General features: G+C 40.4%; 1 protein-coding gene across 1 annotated transcript in view; it reads left to right on the top strand.

Moving 5' to 3' along the window:
* cpt1a2b (carnitine palmitoyltransferase 1A2b) overlaps nucleotides 1-22,033 on the top strand; it is a 43,153-nt gene continuing 21,120 nt past the window's right edge. The window contains exons 1-9 of the mRNA XM_072368165.1: nucleotides 1-101; nucleotides 7,418-7,560; nucleotides 14,285-14,424; nucleotides 17,350-17,527; nucleotides 18,564-18,665; nucleotides 18,839-18,976; nucleotides 19,529-19,606; nucleotides 19,931-20,038; nucleotides 20,561-20,648. Coding sequence (XP_072224266.1) covers nucleotides 7,420-7,560; nucleotides 14,285-14,424; nucleotides 17,350-17,527; nucleotides 18,564-18,665; nucleotides 18,839-18,976; nucleotides 19,529-19,606; nucleotides 19,931-20,038; nucleotides 20,561-20,648 — 973 coding nt within the window. The 5' untranslated portion in view covers nucleotides 1-101; nucleotides 7,418-7,419. The remainder of the gene's footprint in view (nucleotides 102-7,417; nucleotides 7,561-14,284; nucleotides 14,425-17,349; nucleotides 17,528-18,563; nucleotides 18,666-18,838; nucleotides 18,977-19,528; nucleotides 19,607-19,930; nucleotides 20,039-20,560; nucleotides 20,649-22,033) is intronic.

Below are 22,033 nucleotides of genomic sequence, written 5' to 3'. Positions count from 1 at the left end.
AGCTCACGTGTACACTCTGTAACTGGCTCGTGAAGGGAGGGGCGCAAACAAACGTTTCTGTATCAGTCTTCTCTTCGTAAAATATCCTAGGAAAGCTGCAGGTAACTTAATATTTGTATTTTATTATATATCGGTGTATTACTACCTTCGATTGTACTTACATATGTGCATTCTAGGCATTTTATCCTTTGTCAGCTGTCGTGCATCGCGCGGGGTGGGATGGTGCTGAATGGACCACTGTTTGTTGAAGTGCGCTTTTACTATAGTAAGCCATGATGTTTGCTTCCCTATTTCAGTACGAGTTATTTTTGGTAATATTGCAGTGCTCAATTTCTGGCTGGTGTGTAAGGTGTAGCAGATGCTTATTTGTCTACCCATACAGACACATAATGATGTAAGTTCGGTGATGGAGAACAGCATGGCCGAACGGCTCTGGAACTATTTCCATTGGCGAAAGTGGTTCAGGCTTTTGTTGACATTAATTTGTATTTTGTGTTGCTGTTATGAGGGACGTGAAGTTTAAATAGCACTGAGTTTTATCGAACCCTTAACCAACGGTCAGATTTAAAGGTAAACAGCTTCTATATTTACAACGAGCTTGTATACAAACCAACGTAACTTTTTGAAAAGTGAATCATGTCAGAAGAACAACGACTCGGTGAGTCGTGGTGCGTCATATGCAAACAGAAGTGTGACAGCAGCCATTTATTTAAGAATTTTTAACATTTTTTATAGAAAACTTGTCTTTACTAACAAGTGTGGACTGGATACTCGTTATAATTCAGCATTTATGGTAACACGACTTATCCACAACCTTCGCACTATTTATTAGACATTTCATTAAATCGGTTCACTCTCAAATTTGCTTAATGAGAGAACTTGCACGCGCGCGTCTCCCACCACTTTTGCGCTCGCGCGCTGAGATTGTATGAATGGAAAAAGTCGTCGTTGCTTTTCTGGCCGTGCAAGTCAAGCCAGTTTGGTATCATTGTGTTCATGTTCATGAAAACCAGTTTGAAGCTCTACTTTACTTGCTCTAAAAACGTGTTGCGGCAGAATTTCTCCAAACTGTTCAGTCCTCATCTTACATTGTGATTTAAGACACAAAGGTTGATGAAACTTTTGTGTAATTTAATGTGTACACTTGGGCGTAACCATGGTTTAGAGTCATTGGGGGGGTCCAAATAAAAAAAATGTGTTAAGTGCATTGTCTACAATACTATATTTATATATGAAAATTTGGACATTTAGAACATAGTTTAGAGGACTACATTGACCATGTGAATTCACATCTAAAGAAATACACAAATCATACACAAGATGCAGGTACTTGTAATGCCTTACTTAGCTTCATACTTAGAATTACTGTCTATGTGCAATACTAAATTGCATTCTATTTCACGTTCATTTCTCACCTGATTATCTGCATTTCCAGAGCATGCCCCTGTCTGGCTACTGCTTTCAGCATGCCTGTCTGCCTCCCTGTCTCTCTATGCTGCCTTCATCGTAACCACATGTCATTATGTTATCAGAAGAACAGTGACTGACCTTCATGATCATTTTGATCTATACATTCTTTTAAGTACTTTTATTTCTTTCTGACATGTAGGCCTAGATTAAAACCAATGTTGTAAGGCTGTCTAGTCTCACATTCAAAATTCTCACCTGATCACCTGCATGTCCACAGCATGCCCCTGTCTGGCCACTGTTTTCAGCATGCCTGTCTGCCTCCCTGTCTCTCTGTGCTGCCTGCATTGTGACCACATGTCATTTTATCAAAAGAACAGCGACTGACCTTCATGAGCTATCATTTAATATTCTTCTTTTACGAGGCTACTCGTTTTATTTACTTAGACATTAAGCTTGGTATCAAGTTACTTACTGTCTGAAAAAAACTGCGTATGCTTGGCTGCTGGTCCAGTTTTTTCTGCTTTTTAGGTATCAAACCCTCCATTACTTTACCTTACTTTCTCACTTTCTTTACTCTACCTTACTTTCTCACTTTCTTTACTCTACTTTACATTCTTTACTCTACTTTACTTTCTCACTTTCTTTACTCTACTTTACTTTCTCACTTTCTTTACTCTACTTTACTTTCTTTACTCTACTTTACTTTCTTTACTCTACTTTACTTTCTCACTTTCTTTACTCTACTTTACTTTCTCACTTTCTTTACTCTACTTTATTTTCTTTACTCTACCTTACTTTCTCACTTTCTTTACTCTACCTTACTTTCTTTACTCTACCTTACGTTCTTTACTCTACTTTACTTTCTCACTTTCTTTACTCTACTTTACTTTCTCACTTTCTTTACTCTACCTTACTTTCTTTACTCTACCTTACGTTCTTTACTCTACTTTACTTTCTCACTTTCTTCACTCTACCTTACTTTCTTTTCTCTACCTTACTTTTTCACTTTCTTTACTCTACTTTACTTTCTTACTTTTCTCAACTGACTGACGAAAAAGTGTTGGGTAACCATGACAACGCAGAACGACGCGAGGTGGTTTCAAATTAAATCGCCAGCCGTATTCGCGCGAGATCCCGCGATAATTCGGAACGTACGTTTCCTTCTCCGACGTGGAAAAGTTTATAAAAAGGATTTGTCATAAATTATTGTGTGTTGTTCCACTTCAACAATAAAGTCTCTCGACGTCCATGTTCAGACTCTTTGATTAATTGACAGCTGACAGGCACCACCGGTAGTGACGTAACGTTGATGTGAAGTTGTGATAAACTACGTATTGTGTTTTATTTTGAAAGGGGGCGGAAGTTTATTTTGTTGATTCTGTGTTGGATTTTCTGTTCTGGTACAATCGTCTGTTGAGCTTGGCGTGGTTGAGCAGCGGCTCCGTCAAAAGTAGAAGTCCAACGTAAAGATAACGAGATCCGCTGCTGAGACGGCGGCGCGCCCGGTGGGTCACTCTCATTGACAAGGCTGTTAGCGATCAACAATGGCGACCGCGGCGCAGCCGTTACGTCCCCGGTAACAGACGAAAATAAATTGAAAATAAATAAGACATAACAAGAGAGCGATCCCTTGACAGGGTTCATAAAAGAAGAACATACATTTTACATATTTTCTGCTGTATATTGGGGGGGACAGGTTGGTATTTTCTCAATATTGGGGGAGACACGACCCCCCCCAAAGAATGCGTGGTTACGCCATAGTGTACACTCCCTTGTTCATACAGCAAATGTTTCTAGCTATGCCTATATTGTACTACATTAGCTGTGTGAACCAGTTTTATATACGTATTAGGTGGCCCTTGCTAGGTCTTAATAAGGTAAATGCATCCTCAGATGAAGGAGAGCACATGACTTGTTACACATAATTATTAGTTGTTGAACAAAAAACAATTCAAAATGCAGAAGCCCAGTATTAACAACAAAGAACACCCCACCTTTAGAAGCTATAACTTGGCTTTTAACTTAATTAATCATTTTTCAGACATTCTGTTGTCGATTTGCTGCTGTGTTTGGGTTCATTGTCCCGTTCGGTGATCCATTTCACCCAAGCTTTAGCTGTCGGACAAATGGCCTTATGTTTGACTCTAGTAGTCTCTAATAGTCAGGTATACAGAGGAGTTCATGGTCAGCTCATTGACCACAAGGTGTCCATTGGCCTGTACTCCAAAACAGATTCAACATCTTCTGGGTATCTTTAGTTGATTTGTGCTTGCTAACTCTTAAAGGGAAACTTAAGGGTTGTTTTTAAACCTAGACCTTATTTCTGGCATGAAATACGTTTATCATGTGCTTGCTAACTCTTAAAGGGTTTCATGCCAGAAATAAGGTCTAGGTTTAAAAATACCGGAGTTCTCCTTTAACAGTGGAGATACAACGCTGGTTATTGGCTTGGTTAATCGACCCAGGTTTTCTGATTCTGGGTATGGATGGGCTCATGTGAACATCAGGAGGCCAATTGCAATTTACAGTCCTGGCAGACCAACACATCTGTTGCTGCCAAAGCAGGAAGGACAATAGACAAGAAGGGGGAAAAAAGATTAAGCTTTTGATCAAATTGATGAGCTAATCAATATCACTGTCACGTCATTACAGCGAGTAGCTCTGATCGACTGAGTTGTCAAGTATTGATGATTGTAAATCAGGTATTTCTTTAAAATACGTGAGAAAGTTTCAGTCTAACTCTGTCAGATTTAACACTGGTGGTTCTAACTACTCTAATGAACAAATTTACCAACATAAAGTCCATTAAAACCGGTCAGTGGGCTTTTTGTAAATGTCAAAGTTAATTTTCCAAAATGCAAAACATTGTTTGTCGTTATTTTTTTTATGCTTTTAAGGTGTCTGTGGATTTGACTATGAACCTCCAGACATTTTTTTTCATGCACTTCTCATCCAAAAATGTATCTGTAAAAAGACCGTAACCTTGGTATCTGTCTTAGGCTGTATAAATGAGACCACCTCCATCATTCTGTTGCTCTTCTCGCTGTTAAGCTTTGATAGTGACAGAACACTCCCTCACAAGGTCAAGGCTCAGTTAAACTCACAAAGAGACAAGTTTTGGATTTCCACTTTTTCTTTTCCAAGACAGAAGGTATTAGTTTTTGTTTATTCTTACATGACGTGAAGTTTAAGGCAAGGATTGTATTTGTAAATCATTTGTTTGTTGTGAGTACACCCGAGTACACATTAACTCTGTGTGTTAGTAGCAGAAGTCTGATCAGTTGTAGAAACTGTGGGATGGTTAACTTGACCACATGTTCCCTCCTACAGTCACATGCCAGCAGTGCAGTAACTGTGGGAAGTGAGAAATGAAGCAAACAGCTGCTTGGCTGGATAGAGAGAAGAGGAAGAGATATTCCATTGTCTTGTTTAACTGGTAAAATTGAGCGGCAGTGACTAAAAGTTCCCTTTAGCTGTCCTTCATGGGTTTTTCACGTTACACAGAACGTGACACTGTCAGATATCTGTGTCTGTGCTGCCACAGCCTGAAGAAATGGAGGGCTGGAGGGCTGGAGCCTATCCCAGCTGTCATTGGGCAGGGTAGGGTACACCTGGACAGGTCACCAGTCCATCACAGGGCCACACAGAGACAAACGTGACACACAACCATGCACGCTCACATTCACTCCTAATAACAATTTAGAGTCACCAATTAACCTAACATGCATGTTTTTGGAGGGAAGCCGGAGTACTCGGAGAGAACATGCCAACTCCACCCAGAAAGGGCCCAGCCAGGAATCGAACCTGGAAGTTATCCTCTCACTGTGAGGTGACGGTGCTAACCACCTCACCACCATGCAGTGGTGCTTATTAGAAATTTAAATAAAGTCATAAATTCTGTATGGGCAGGTGTGTAAGCTCGCTCGGACTCTGGTGCGGACAAAACAAGTGAACTCTGGTCCGCCTGAAAACGTGGTGCGGATCACTTACAGTGAGAAATGCGAACGGACTATCCAGCGAACCACAGAGAGGAAGTAAGATAGCAGTCAATGAGCCGGGCTTCTTCTTCTTCATGCTTTTTCCCTTCCTGATCAGTACCGTCCTATACGAGCAGCTGTTGTAGTTGCATGACGTCCAGGCGGTTTGCTCCACTTTTAAAGTGCAGTGTGAAAGTGAACCAAAGCGAATGATCTGGCGTCTTTTCATCTTAGCCACAATCAGTCCTTCCGTTGTTACTCTTCTCTTTTGTTCCTTGTACATTTCTGTTAATGGGTTGCTCATCCTGCTCTGGTAGCGCTTTTAGCTTCTCTAATAAAGCCATAATAATGCCTTTAAAAGGAGGAACCTCACACTGTAGCTTTTTCCCAGTATCCTGTTTAACACAGGAAGGAGACTCACTTGCTTTACATAGAAATCTCTTAAAAGAGAGTGGGGGAGACTGGTGTACAGAGAGGTGCCCTCTCTGTTCCCATCAGTATGAGAGAAAAGAGTTTGGTGGTTCAGATGCTTCACTGTCGCCTGTATTGGTGGATATTATGGGCAACAGTAATAGGCATTTCAATCCTATCGCACACTTATCACGCACAGTTTTTCTGAACGCACGCAGACACAGCACTGATCAGTAAACATTGTAAGAGGCTCTGATTACAGTACTGTGCAAAATCCTTCAGCCATCCCCTGTTGTGTTTGTATAGTGCCAGGAAAATGGGGAAAAAGCTGCAGTGATTTATGGAAAAACAGAATGTAAAGTTAAAAACTGAGTTTCAACAAGCTTGAAAGTCAATGTTTGGTATGAGCACCTTTATTCTTTAACAAAGTCTTATGCAATGTGTACACAAATTTAGGAGGTTATTTTTCTGTCCGATCTTGAATCACAAAACTGAACAAAATGATAAAGAAGGCTGACCTTGTGCTGGGGACTGCTCTGGAGCTGACCATTCGAAGAAGAATGCTGCACAGGCTGCAGAGCATGGTGGACAATGCCGCACACGCTCTATATAACACAGTCATCAAACACAGCGTGTTCAGCCAGAGGCTGCTTCAGCCTGGCTGCAACCATGCAGTACAGGAGGTCATCCCTGTCCACAGCAATCACACCACACAAATACTTTTTAAAAATGACTAAAGGCTAATGACTGATGAGAATAACTTCTCATAGTGGAACTGTTAATGTACCATCCAAATGTCCACACGTTTCTTGACAATGTGACCAACATGTGTTACAGCATAATCCTGAAACTGAATCAGCAAGTAGAATTAAATGGTCATGAATTTAATCATTTATCCCTGTGACACCATCTATGAAAAGTGCTGGTTTCCACGTTGCCGTCACTGTGAAGTTCAACTGTCATATAGACGGTAGAAGTATCACCTCAGAAAAAAATGTGGGAACGAGGATGACAGGACCACTCAAAAAATTTCTGCTGAGGAGAAGAATACGGGTATGAAGTGGCTGACTTTTCATAAGATCAAGCTTTTTTCAAGTGTTCTTTTACTAACTGATAAATGACTAAACACGGGGATAGTTATTCAACAACTGACTTATTCATTTGGGTTGTACAAAAAAACCCAACAAATTCTACCATGACACCATTTTTTTTTTTAAACTGAGCACAGTGCAGTGGGGCTAGAACAAAAAGAGTAAAGACCCGACACGTGCATGAACAGTGAGGTCAGATTACAGGTGATAAGAGTGACTGTTGGAGCAGGCGGTTTGGTCAGAATTCACCTGATGACTGTGTGCTAGAAGCAGCATTTCTCTGGTTTTTGGTGCTGCAGGATTCAGAGACACAACAACATTCCTGTGACACATTGAATTACCGGAGTGGTGTCACACAGAATGGCACAAAAAAGCTGCCTGCTGGCTTCTACCAAACACTGTTATGGATGGTTGATGGCATTAGACTAAAAACCGTGCAGTACTAAATCGTCTTTCATGTTTTTCTTTCAGCACTTAACTCAACAAAGTTTTAACGTTGTTTATTTTTGTCAACTCATGTTTCTGTAGCAATGGCGGAGGCCCACCAGGCAGTGGCGTTCCAGTTCACCATAACACCCGAGGGTATCGATCTGCAGCTGTCCTATCAGGCCCTGAACCAGATCTACCTGTCCGGAGTGCGATCTTGGAAGAAACGAGTCAGCCGCATGAGGGTGAGGATGTTGGGAAGCTTGTGGGGGGTAGTATGTTGTCTTTGCATATTTTACATTTATACTGCGGTCATGTAGTCTCGGCTGGGACACTGAATAGTTGTATACAAAAAGTTTTTTTCAAAAATCCATCCCAGATGGTAACATGGAGTCAGAGGGTTTATTATACAGTGGTTTTAAACAAGTGTATCCAGATGTAAACAAGAAGGCACAGAAAAAGAGGACAAAAGGGCCCAAGGAGCTACTAAAGGAACAAATAATCAGAGTATGAAGAACTTTGTAATCTTTATTAACTATGTTTATGCATTTAGCAGATGCTTTTATCCAAAGCGACAGGTAAACAGATAGGATAAGGGGGTCTTGCCTAAGGATCCCTACTGGAGGTGATACCTCTCATGCAGGGGTTTTGAACCCCAACAAAACCTTCTTCATGTCTATCTTTAAGACGATCCCCAAGCAGGAAAACAAAGTCATTTACGGGAGAACTAAACCCTGACTCATCCTCTCAATTATCCACAGGGCCTTCAGTTAAAAGTAAATTACCATTAATGTACCATTAATTCCTTCATTCATTTTGGAGCTGCCACAGTAATTGTCTTCAGGTATAACTTGAAGTTAACAGATTTTATGAGCTGTAGTGAAAAATAAACCTTTGATCACCGAGACAGAAAGGTGGAAATAAAACACGTGGGAATGCTTGACCAGTCAGAAATCTTCAGTGCTTAAAGCCCCACCTCAAAGATTCTGGGCAGTCTCCAAAGTACTACCTTTTAACCAGGGCTTACTAAGGGACTGAAATGTCTCCCCTAGAAATCTTTTGAGCCCCTGAATGCTTCTCTGAAAATGGAGGGTGCTAGGAAAGGGCCGGGTTAAAGACCTTAGTTCCTTGAAAGGGTTCCTGCAGTGGAAATGCAGTTCAGGAGGCATGCACAGCCTGGGACCAATCCCAGATGAACGCTCAACTACGAGTGTTGATTTAAAGAAAGAACACAATAAGCCACAGTTCTACAGTACAAGCAGCAGCCTTTGGCTGTAACACTGAGACCATCTGACTACACTCGGTGTCCCGTGCAGACAGCATCAGGAGGTTTTTTATTTTCAGACTGTTTGTGCAACTCTAATGATCACAAGAACTCCTGAATGCCTTTTAAGAATTTGTTTCAAACTGTCCACCAGGACTCAAGAATAAGGTTGGTAGATTTGGTTGGTCAACGATAAAGGTCACATTGACCCCACAAACCACATTTTTGACCAAAACTCAAGAATTCAAAGGTTAATGATAAAATTTCACACAAATGTCTAACAGGATAAAACAAAGTGTGACATTTCCTAGTTGAAATACCGTTAATCAGAGAGAAATCACATTCCTCATGTTTGTTGGAGCTCAGAGATACAACACAGCGCGTCGGAAGTATAGATATATTCACATGTGTACAGCTGTTCCAAAACAAAATTTTTTTAAAAAAAATTTCAAAAAGGGAGGAATTTGTATTTCTTGGCAAAAGTTATCGTTTAAACGCTTAAATTCTGAATGATAAGTTGAATGTTTAGAAAAAGTTACATAAAAGGTTTATGCTGACGTTACTGTAGCAATAACTGTAATGATCGGGGTAGAGAATCATCAGAACTAATGAATGTGTAAAATGGCACCACTTTATATTGTATGGAGGGTGTGTCCATTCTGTCTTTTTGCTGTAAAATATTAAATCTTTGGTAGCAGTTTAAAGTTATTGTGTTAAAGGGTTAGGGGTTAGTAGGGTATATAGGCTATAGGTGTGTATATATATACAATGTGTATATATATATATATATATATATATATATATACATAATTTAACGTGTTTTTGAATGTTAATTCATACTGACTGACATGAACCAAGGAGTAAACATTGCTATCTACAGCCGCGAGAGGACACTCTAGACTTGTGACAACTAAATGCTGCTCCTGTACCACTGAAAAACTTAACTCAAACATTAACTTAAAGACAACTGAGAAAGACTGAACACAAACAAAATGCTGCCAAAACGAAAATCCTATTCTGCAGATTATGAACTGCAGGTAGTAAAATATGCAGCTGAAAACGATAATCCAGCAGCAGAAAGAAAGTTTGGAGTGAGTGAGAAACTTGTGAGGGACTGGTGAAAAGCAGAGGTTAATCTTACTGCAATGAAGAAAACAAAGAAAGCTAATCACAGAAAGCAAGACGGCCAGAGCTGGAGGAACGAGTCCACAGGTGGATGCTTGAACAGCGTACTGCCGGGAGAGGCTCGTCAGCGGTGCAGTTACGTCTCCACGTGCTGGTACTTGCCAAGGAGATGAACATAAATCACTTCTTAGTGTTACCGCTTCATGCAACACAACCGGCTCTCTATCAGAGCACGGACAACGGTGTGTCGGAAACTGCCGGCAGACTTCCGAGCCAAGGTCGACAGTTTCGGTGAGTTCATTGAAAAGCAGGTACTGAACACAACGTGTCACCGGATCATATTATCAACATGGACATGAAATTTCTTATCAAAATTAATTTCTAAATCAATGCGACTTATATTCGGTGCGACTTATGTTTTTTTTCCTCTCCATGACGCATTTTTTGAATACGTACTCAACATACTCCGGAGCGACTTATAGAAAATACTATATATATATATATATATATATATATATATATATATATATTTATACATCTATGTGGTATGGTATATAGGCCAGCAACTTTGTTTTTTTTTTTTTTTTTTTAAAGCTGCCTGGTCTTGAAAAATCAATAAATCAGTCAGTCAGTGCCAGTGCAACTAAAGAAACTATACAAGTACTGAACATTAAATGAAATGAAAAAGAACATGGTATTCATTAAAACTAATTGATACCTTATTACATCTCTGTCCCACATTTCACAAACAGTTCATGATTCTAGGATCTTCCAAGCATCCTCACTGGCTCAGAGGTTTCCACAAGGTGTGAGAATTTTACTTACCTGAAGGAGTGTACTTTTGAAGTAAGGTGTATATAGCGTAGGCATAATTTTGGTAATCTAATGAGAGGTCAGGTCTAGAGGTCAAGTTAAGGAATTTAAAGTGCTCGTCCTACTTTTTTATATATGGCCATATAAGGCACATATTGCATCAAATTGCCAAGTCTTAACACATGTATATCCAACCAACATTTCTCTTATTCTGCAGGAGAGTTCAATGTTGTCTTGCTTGGGGACAGAGGCTATGCATTTTTGCTGTACCTCCTCACGCCATGTCCTGATCCAGGAACAAGGGTGGAGAAGGCATTCAGCCATGCACATGCTAAAACAAGGGCACAGATAGAAATGACCTTTGGCCAAATTTGGTGCTCATTGGGACATGGGCAAAAGCATTAATGATGACACGATTCAATCGCTAAGTACGAGCTCGATTCAATCTTCGTTCCATTCAGAGTGAATGGCTGGGATCCGCCTGACCCTGGATTCACACCGAACGCAAAGCAAGCGACCGAAGTGGCCAGTTGCCATTCTTTTCCAATGTACAAAGTGAAGAGCTGCGGTAAAAGTGAACGTGGTGGTGAGCAGCGTGAAGGGAGAGCGGTGAGTGATGCCCCAATAAATGCTCGGCGCTCCCTGTGGGAAATTCAAAATGTCGGTATCTGTGACAGATTTTGTATTATATTTTTGTGGAAAATTTAAGGCTTTTAGGTGCACCTTATGGTGCGGAAAATATGGTATACTTCATATTTTGTCTCATGGACAACCTTTCAGGCTCAAGTCCTTTCTTGCTTGATTTGCTGCAGGTTCCAGTGCCTGACAGGACTCACACAGTGAGGGACCGATACAGGGACACATATTTCCGTTGATACTTATTGTTGTGACCTTTGAGTTTCTTCTTTTCATAATTTAGCATTGACACAGCAGCAGTTTAAGTTAGAGCAAGCGTAAGAAGGCTAAATGGATAGAGATAATTTATAATTTTCCAAATGTTAAGTCAGGGCACACCACTGTGAATATAAATGTATGAACAAATTTCTAACACTTTGCATGAACCGTACAATAATGACAAGTTTCGAGTTAAAGTTGTTTTGACTTGTTTGATTATTCATGTTTTTCAAGCTGTGGAGAGAAAACTGAATTAAATACAATTCACACCATGACCTACATCCCTCTCATAATCTCTAGCTTGATCTTTTTTATTTTCTGCTTCATATACTCCATATCTTGTTTGGTGCTCTCTATAACCAACAGAAGTTTCCGTTTGTAGAGAGTTCGGACATCCTGTGATAGAGGAAATGTGCCTGTGAGCAACAAAGTATGTATGTAGTGATAGTAATGTGTGTAAGAGTTACTTACTTCACTCTTTGCTGCTGGAGTTTGTGTTCCTGTTGCAACCTGCAGTAAAGTGTATTGGTCATAATTAGGCCTATTGGTATAGAATAGGTAGACTGCAGACGCATCCAAACCATTTCACATTTTTAATAATAAATAGTGTACCTGTGGAACTTCTGTGTCTACAGACAGTTTTATCATCGAATGCCCAAGATGTGCTGAGGCCATCAAACTGCAAACAGAGAAACACTGCAGTTGTTGAAGTAGGAGATCACAGGGATGCATGAGATGCAGAGTATTTCCATGGAAATAAAATTAAATTGAATACAACTCCTCACACATGGGTTAGGGATGTCCTCTGTGGTCTGAGGATCAAGCAGGCAGATGGTGTCTCCCACCACTGACAGATATATGCACACCATCAGTTATTATAATTAAGAGACTGACAATTTGAGGGAAAGTGATCAATACCTTCTACGTAATGATCCCGCACACTTTCGGGGACATATCCCGAGGAGGATGTATGATGATGCGTGTTGATTATCGGGTTATTAATAAACTGAGCAGGGCCAGTATATTTGTGCAGTTCATCTCATACAGAGAAAATTCAGCATGCTTTATGTAAAAAATGTATAACACAAAGAGGAGAGCATGAATACATGAGGACAGTGAAATAAACATGTAACAACTGTCAATGGTGTGAAACTTGTATAACTTACGCATTTAGTCTGTCGGCAGTTGTTTGCGGCCGTTTCCCTCGCTTTATTAATTGCAGCTGTATTACCTTTTCTGCTGATGATACTTTTAAAATCCTCATACAGCTCCATCAGCATTCTTTGGTCAGCTGCTGAAAAAAATGACAGCTCTTGTCTTGCTCTCCTTTTCTGCCATCTTCTTTTTTCCACCATCTACTCGTCAGGGCTTTTTACGTTCCTCGAGCACTCGCACATAGCCAGGCTATGTAAGCCTCGCTTGAATCAGCCTCGATTAGATGCAGCTGAAATGAGGCTTAATTGGGAGATGGGGTTATGCTGGGCTTGCACCAAACAATTTTCACAGTCCCAGACTAAAAACTGACAGTCTTTAGGAGTCTAACTGGAGTCTCGGCGCGCTCCCGTCATCTCGCTCGTTAAGTTTAAGGTGGTAATCTGCAGTCTGCGACCGCGTTTCTTACCAGTCTTTCCCTAGTCTGGGGCTTGGGATCATATCAAACGTGTTTAATATTATTACAGGTTATTACAACCAATAGATGAGCACTGACAAAATCGGAAACAGGAGAGCAGACAGTCAATAACAAACATGTCAGCGGACGTAGAAGAACGAGCGATATTCTGTGGCGTTTTCTCTTCTTTTTGTTGGGTTTTTCACTACAAACCACTAAACAGACAAGAGCAGCTCTAGCTAAAAGCTGCTTCTCCTCCATTTTTGTAAAACTTCTGCTGAGCACGATGGGGGGAAAAAATGGCATGATGGGAAAAAAATCTAGTTGTAGTCTTGTAAATAGTGACCTTACAACATTGACAGTCTTTGTGAAATCTTTAATCTGAGGCTAGTCTAGGGACTAAAAACTCTAAACACTAGTGTTTAGATGTGAGCTGATAGTCTTTCAGAGTCTTTTCTAAGTCTTTTCAAAGTCTTCTGGTGTGTGGGTAGCATAAGTCTAAGCAATGCTTTCCTGATACAGCCTGGCTTTCTTTAGCTACGTTCGTGGAACACCCCTCAGGTAAGTTGATGCAGGTGTGTTGATTTAGGAACAGGGTACAGGTATGGTGACAGGAGACGACAGAAACGACACCCCAAGACCAACACAGCAGCTGTACTCGAGTTGCTTCAAATGAATCGCTTCAAATAAATATCAAAACAGCAGTTACAATTACATTGATAGAAATATTCAGATATCAACTCGATTACAACCGTATTATGTATAACTGCCACTCTCTGATCGCCATTCCCTGAATAACGCCATATTCAGAATAACTGATAATCAAATTAAGATTTGTGTAGTGAGTATTCCCATCCTTTTTCCATTATGTAGGCTTCTATACACCTTATAGACTTCTGTGCACCTTAATACTATTATGCCCTGCTGAGTTCATTAAAGCTTGTGAGAATTGCAAACATAGCAGTTATTCCGAGGGGTGTATACTGCATGTTCACAGAAATGATGGAGTAATCCATATACATCTCATATTTATATCATATTTATAACATATTTGATGAAACGCCACACTTGTTACTGAATAATTTGGGTTTGAGGAACTAACTGAGACCTGCAAAAGTGTGGGATCAAGTTGCTCCAGAATCTGTATGATATGTTTGGAACATTATAGGGAATGTCAGTGTGTTTATGCTGGACTCCACTATTCACCACACTTGTTCTAAACAGAAAGCCCCACTGACTTTTTTTTCTTCTTCTGTGGTTACAGAACAGGGTGATTAAGGGGGTGTACCCTGCCAGCCCCTCCTCCTGGCTCTTTGTTGCCATAGGAATCCTGGCCACCATATACATGCAGTCGGATCCCAGCATGGGGCTCATTGCTAAGATACAGCAGCACCTTCCACTAAGGTACACAGACAATGAGTGGGTTGATCGAATGCAAAGGAATATGTACCTATTTTCCCTCTATCTATTTTTTCAATTTATTTTCTTAAGTTGCTGGTACAGTGAGGTACAGTCCTGTCTGCTTTTCTCACATATAAGCACTCATAACATCTACAGTATCACAAGTTCTTCATCACTGCTTTTTTTCCACGTTAGCGTTGGTAATTCATTTATAAATTTGATTTATTTGAGTGAGAGAGAGAGACTCCCTCACTCACTCACCTACCTACCTTCAAGGAGGACTGGAATTTGGCAGATCAAAGCAGACATAGTGAGGCTCTTGGTATGTAAAGTTGATGAGTCAGTATGTTGCAGGTGTGGTACATGAGTTTGAACTCTCCCCTACTTCCATACCAGTTCATTCACTAACTGTAGCTTTACATACTTGCAACATACCAGACTCACTGTTGACTTTGTAGTCACACACACCCATCATATTCTCCACCCCGATCAGTTCTTACTGTTAAATTTGATTAATTTTATTGCCAAAACAGCCCTGACTCAGCCCTGACTCATTATAACATTGACTCCTGTAGCTTTCTGAGGGTAAATGAGAGGTCTCTTTGCTGTGGCATCAGTCAGTATCAAATCCCTTGAAGGGGATAATTGGGGCTGTGTGATGTACTTATTAGTAGTCGGTGCAAACAGTGCTCAGAGTGCTTCCTGTTTGGAGAATCAAAAGCAGTTTTTGACACGTAAGCTAAAGCTAAAATCTACTCAGAGTGATGTGACCAGAAGAGCTTGTTTTTTACAATCTAAAATGGCTCAAACCTAGAAAAAAAAAGTGGTTCCACATGACATCATCAATATTGCCACACCTGAAACCTGGATTGTTTTTAGTGCTCCTATTTATAAGCAGTACTCAAAAGAACTTCATACAAACCTGTTTTTTGAATGGAATGAATAAGTCTATTTTTAAAAGTCCTGGAAGTAGTGAAGGGGGGGCTCTATTAGGGCTGCAGGAAACAAGTATTTAGGTACTTGAGTATTCTATTGATGATTCCATAGATTATTAAAGTAACTTGATATGTTTCTAGTCCATATCACCTTGTCTGTTCTGCTCTGTGAACTGGGCGTGCTACTGGGTGCTTTCTGCTGGGATGCGCTGACTTTGTGCTATCGGGATAAGCTAATTTGATTTTACAAAACACACACAGTATAGTACAGTATTTTCTCTTTTCGTTTGTTTGAAATGGTCCCAAACTTTTGACATTTTTCATCTTTTTTCTCTGATTGTGCTTGTTGATGTTTGCTCCGGTTTCTTCCATCGCGCCATCAGATCAAGTCTGCTACTAACAAAAGGGTCGGTTTCTGCGTGACGTCTTTCTCTCTCTAAGCTCCAGCATCTTTTCTCAGTTCTTCCTAGAGAGGAAAGTGTAAACACCCAGACGAAAGGAGGTGCACCTGGAGTTTTATTTAAAGCATCCTGCCTGTTTTTGAGCGACCACTTTAAGAGCTTCCAGTTGAACACTTCTCAACTTTTCAGAAAGGGGCTGATTACTGTCATTTTTTTTCTTTCCAGCAGAGCTTAAACAGACTCTGTGAGGCTCATTGTCTCCCTGATGTTGTGCTCTGGAGATGGTAGGTCATCTGAAAGCTGACCCCTGTTTAACCTAAGATAATCCTGGGACCGAACTCCCTGTAATAGAAACCTCGCTCTTACACAGACAGTCAGTGCGGTTACATGCGGGCAATCGGATCGGATTAATGGCTAAATTACAATAAGATTGAGTTATTCAGCTCATGTAACAAGCTTAATCCGACAAGAAATTGATTCGGATCGGGTTACTTGCGATCGAATTAAGATTCTCAGATAAGGAGCATAACCCAACTATAGCTACAATGGAGTTAATCTCATCATGTAAACCCACATGTCCCAGAGTGTCTCTGTCTGTGGGGGATTGTGTCATGCACTCACAACCACCATTGCATCACTATAACGGTTGTGAGAAAACATGATAAATGAATAGTATACTCTCAAATAATACAAAGCAAAGGGGAGTCATAGGAATCATAAGACAGCAGTTGAAATAGGGGTGTGTTGTTGAGCTATTGGTGGGCTGTACTTGGTCTGCAACAGTATTTAGAAGGTGTGCGTCAAAGTAACCTCCACATAAATGGCAGAACCCAAGATATCTCCGCAGAACGTTGCCAAAAACATCACCTTGCTCATGGACCAGCCATCCACATAATCCGAACTAAAACCAGACTCATCAGAGCAGGCCAGCTCTGCGACTGAATTGGATTGGATCCCAACCCTTGTCAAAGTCACTTATCTGTTTATATTTTTCAGCTATTTCAGATTCCAGCACATCATGTACAGAATGTTCATGATGCCGTGAACATTCTGCAGGTGCCGTTGTAACGAGATGATTAGTGTTTGTTCACGTCACCTTTCAGAGGTCTGAATGTCATGTCTGATGAATGTAAACGATAACGTCGGCATAAAATACAGATTATTTATCTGTAATTAGTGATTTTATTGCACATGGTTATTGTTTTCAGTTTATTTTGAATATAGCCTTGTATTGTTGTATCTCATTGTTATTAACCTCAACATATACAGCTGTTTCTTTATCCATAGATATTTATTTTCTCCATTGCATAATTTTAAAGATGTCTAAAGTTGACTTTGTTGTTTGCCCAGAAGATGGTGCTGTTGTACTTTCACACTGTTCACCTCAGATTTCTGAAAGTGACATTTGACACTAAAACACAGCCAATAATTCCTTCCGTTTTAGGTTAAATTCTTTTCCAGTTTCCTGTTTAACAATCAGTTTAACAATTAGAAAAAGCTTGGTTTGTCAAAGGATTTCTCAGTTTGGAAAAATTGCTTTTACATTTAGCTTCCTGTGTGTTCAAAAGGTTTTTTCCCTCTTTCTGTTTTAGTCTCCATTTGTCACTCAGTGCCCAGGGTCAAACCATGGTGTCAGCGCTGGTGTTCAGCACTCTGCTGTGGCTCTCCCTGATTCTTGCTCTCAGGTTCTGCCTGAAGCTGCTGCTCTCCTACCACCAATGGATGTTCGAGCAGCATGGGAGAATTTCCAACACCACCAAAGTCTGGGTGGTAAGACATGTTTCCGCTTGGTATCACGTCTTCTTCTGGTGGCCGCTCTGAGGTTCATTTGATTGTGGTCTAAGAATTGTTGCTTTATTGCAGGGATGTCCAAAGTCGGTCCTCGAGGGCCGCTGTCCTGCAGGTTTTAGATGTTTCCCTATGAAGCTAAATCGGTTTCAATTATCACAAATGCTTGAATGGTTAATGATTGGCTTATGAGGAAATCGTCTCCCACGTTTGTTGCGTTCTTATGATTGACTGAAACAAGGAAGATATCTGATTGGTTGCAGATCATTCCGTGTTTATAAAAGGAAAAAAATTGACATTTGTGGGTAGATGTAAGTCAGGGGAGTCTCAAAAGTCACACACAAATGCAGCGAAGTCCACAGACCAGAAGCAGTTTGTAAATCAAGTTCTATATGTGTGTGCGTAAGAAAAATGCATTTGGGAATCTTGTCCTGTGCATTTGTGATATTTGAGACTGATTTGGCTCCATATTTCCCTGCTTCAACACGCCTGATTCAGATCACTGCATCATGAGCAGGCCCGTGCAAAACTTAAAAATATTTTGGAGATCCTTTTCATCTGAAACAGCCATGTTGAAGCAGGGAAACATTGAAAACATGCAAGTCAGCAGCCCTCGAGGACCGACTTTAGACATCCCTGCTTTACTGGCTTGTGTTGATACAAGGAACTTCCCCCTCTGGGCCTTTTTTCATATTTGAAATAACTTCTGTTGAGATTTCAACATTACCTCACCTTCCATACACTTATTTTCCATAATCCTATTGAGGGTGGCAGGGTGTGGAGCCAAATCTGGGCCATATTATTTGTTACTTTGAAAAACAATGTTTGAAAATAATAAACATGTTTTGAAATGGAATGTCTGCTTTTGAACTTGAAAAAAATGCATTCACAATAAATAGAAGTGCAGTAGAAGTCAGTTTCTTTGTATATACATACATATGTGTGGGTATATTTATTTTGTCACATTATCACACCATCTGTGATATTTTAAAATGTTTCTAAAATCTGCTTCACTCAGACTCTGATGAGGTTATTTTCAAGCCGGAAGCCTTTGCTGTACAGCTATCAAACGTCTCTTCCTCACTTGCCTGTTCCTGCCATTAAAGAAACTCTGAGCAGGGTGAGAAAACACACACACACACACACAAAAATCTGAACTCATAGTGGCTTTTATTTCTGCATTCAGCGTAGGATTATGATTACAAATAAACTTTTCACGCGTTGATATTGATTACTTAGTGAATTAACAACCCTAAACCACATAAGCAGACTTTGACTGTCCATGTCTTGCAGTACTTGGAGTCTGTGCGCCCTCTGCAGACTGATGCCCAGTTTAAACGGATGACTGACCTGGCCGTTGAGTTTGAGTCGAGCCTGGGGAACCGCCTCCAACGCTACCTGAAACTTAAAGCTCTCTGGGCCACCAACTATGTACGTGTATTCACTCACACAAAAGCAAGTACACGTCTCCACTCTCACACAGGAGAGAAGTAGAGCTGGTGGTTGTTTTACTGACAGGTCAGGAATCTGGGACCCTCTGCAGCTCAAGAGGGTGCGCCTAATTGCTTTTCCATTAGCAGCACCATTGTTCCTAACATCCTAACATAACGAAGGAGCTGAAATGTCCTTGCTGTGCGTTCTCGATTGAAGTTTGTATTCAAGTTGGCAAAATAGTTTTCTGGCAAGTGTTGGGCAAGTGTTGGGCCACACCGTTACATTCTTTTTTTTTTTTTTTTTGTTGCTTTATTGAAAGCTCTCTGGTATCATCTTTGGTATGATAATGGCTATAAAAAGAGCACCTTCGAGAGGCAGTGTCGAAGAAGGAAAGATGGGCGGTAAAATAACTCCTTTTCAAATTCCTCACGTTTTTGCAAATCATTGGAATTTGTTTTTATAGCCCCCTCACCCACTTGTATGCTGTATGCTTATGTTTTGGTTGGTGAATGAATAAAATAACAAAGATATTTCCTGTTTTGGTTCCAGGTCAGCGACTGGTGGGAGGAGTACATTTATTTGAGAAGCCGGGGTCCGATCATGGTCAACAGTAACTACTATGGCATGGTAATCAGCTGCTTCTTCTCAGTGCTACGTCCCACAGATGTTGTCTCAGTTGAAAAGTTTTCTCTTTACAGCTTAGAAATATTGAAATTGACATTTAGCCCAGTTACAGTGAAAGAGGGAGGTGTCTCCCTTTTCCTCCTAATTGTCCTCATTTCCTCTTCCTGTTGTTTTAGGCTTGAAAAATTTGGCTCAAACATCTACCTGCACGTATTTCACTGTTTTCAATTGAATGTGGCAACATTTGATTTTATGCTTGTGTTTACACTGTTAATTGTGCTTTCATTTTGATGTGTGTGTGCATGTGTGCGTGTGTTTTCTATCCAGGACTTTTTGTATGTGACTCCAACCGTAGTGCAGGCAGCCAGAGCAGGAAACACCATCACTGCCCTGCTGCTGTACCGCCGCAAAGTCAACAGGGAGGAGCTCACACCGGTGAGAAGTTTCACAGTTTTGCAGATTAGAGAAACAAAAGGTCAGGGTTTAGTTTATTTAAAGAGCACAATTAAAGCAACAGCTCTGACGACAGTTGGGTAAAGTAAATGACTAAGAACTACAGCAGTCCAAGTGCAAAGTGATAAAAATGTGAATAACTTTTTCCAGGTCCTTTGTGGGAGATAAGGTTTCACCTTGGCAGTGATGCTCGACTGATAAAAACTATTTTTAGTGACTACACTAATCTGTTTCTCCATTTTTAAGACCTGTCAAAAAATATTCCCACATTCCGGGTTAGATTTCCCAAAACATGATCGATAGTATTTCTTTTAAACTTACACATACATATTGATTCCCTCAACACTCTTGTGTCCCAGATGCCTTAAAGATCAGCTTCTTTGCATTTAAAGGTGCAAGTTGCCCTCTGGAAAAAAATGTTGCTGAATGAAAGCAGCATTGAAGACATACTGTATTATTAGATGAGGATTTACACAGTTTTGTGTGTGTGTGTGTGTGTGTCAGACTCGTGTTCCAGGTACCGTCATCCCTCTGTGTGCGGCTCAGTGTGAGAGGATGTTCAACACAACACGGATGCCAGGAGCCGAGACTGGTAATAAACAGACACACAAACATCCAGCCACACACACATCGCTGTCACTGTTGTATCACAAGCTTGTTAAATGTCAGGGTGCTCAGCAGTTGAATCCTTGGCTTGATGTCAGTTCAGAGGACACAGTGTTTATGCCACAGTGTTTATCCGTCTCTACTGTTCTCTTCAATCAAGGCAAAATGCCAACAAAAATAAACAAGACTGAGGCACTGGACAATTGTCAGACTTAGTTTTTCCACATATCCAGTTATCTGAAACAGAAGGTACACCCTTTTACATATTAGGACATAAAAAAGCTAACATTGATCCTTTACAGGGAACTGTACTACACAGCAGGTTCGAAATCTGAAGGGTATATTTAAGTGATTTGGTTTATTTGAGAACAGCATTCCAGGTTTCCTGACTCTAAGTATGTGCGCCTTACTGTAGAACAGAATTAGCTGTTGCTAAAACAGGAAGGAACGCTGGCGAGAAAGGAGAAAAGGATGTTTTAGAAACTTGAAGGTTTCAGCCTTACTCTGTCCAGTTTAACACCGGTGGGTCTAAATACTCTGTGGAACAAATATAACAAGATAAAAACATGTTTAAACCAGTCAGTGGGTTTTTTGTAAATATCAAGGCTTCATTTTTGCTGATCAAAGCACCTTTTAAGGTGTATGTGGGTGTGAGCATAAACCTTCAGACGTCATTAAAAGCACTTTTTGGTAAATGTTTTTATCCCAGTTAGTGCTGAGTACAGATAAAGTCATTGTAGTGGGTGACTTTAATATTCATGTAGATGTTGAAAATGACAGTCTAAATATTAACTTTAATTCTATATTAGACTCTATTGGATTTTCTCAAAGTGTTCACAGACCTACTCACTGCTTTAATCATACCCTTGACCTTGTGCTGACTTATGGCATTGGGAGTGAACAGTTAACAGTGTTCCCTCATAACCCTGGCTTGTCTGACCATTTTTTAATAACTTTTGAATTTACATTACTAGACTATACGACTTCTGAGAAGAATTTTACATATAGAAGGTGTCTATCAGAGAATGCTGTAACCAGATTTAAAGAGTTGATTTCATCATCCTTTTCTTCACTGCCATGTGCAGATATGACAGAGGACGGCTACCTAAATTTTACTCCAGTAGAACTTGACTCTCTTGTTGACAGCACTACAGCTTCAATGCGTACAACACTGGACAATGTTGCCCCTCTGAAGAGGAAGGTAATCAGTCAGAAGAGGTTGGCTCCTTGGTATAATTCACAGCTGCGTGCGTTAAAGCAGACTGCAAGAAAGCTGGAGAGACAGTGGCGTTCCTCTAATTTAGAAGAGTCTCAATTAGTCTGGAAAGATAGTTTAATAACGTATAAGAAAGCACTTCGTAAAGCTAGAAC

This window comes from Leuresthes tenuis, unplaced genomic scaffold, assembly GCF_036924035.1.
Source record: "Leuresthes tenuis unplaced genomic scaffold, fLeuTen1.0.hap1 SCAF_17, whole genome shotgun sequence".
In the NCBI taxonomy this organism is placed as follows: domain Eukaryota; kingdom Metazoa; phylum Chordata; class Actinopteri; order Atheriniformes; family Atherinopsidae; genus Leuresthes; species Leuresthes tenuis.
This window is presented reverse-complemented; position numbering and strand designations above follow the sequence as displayed.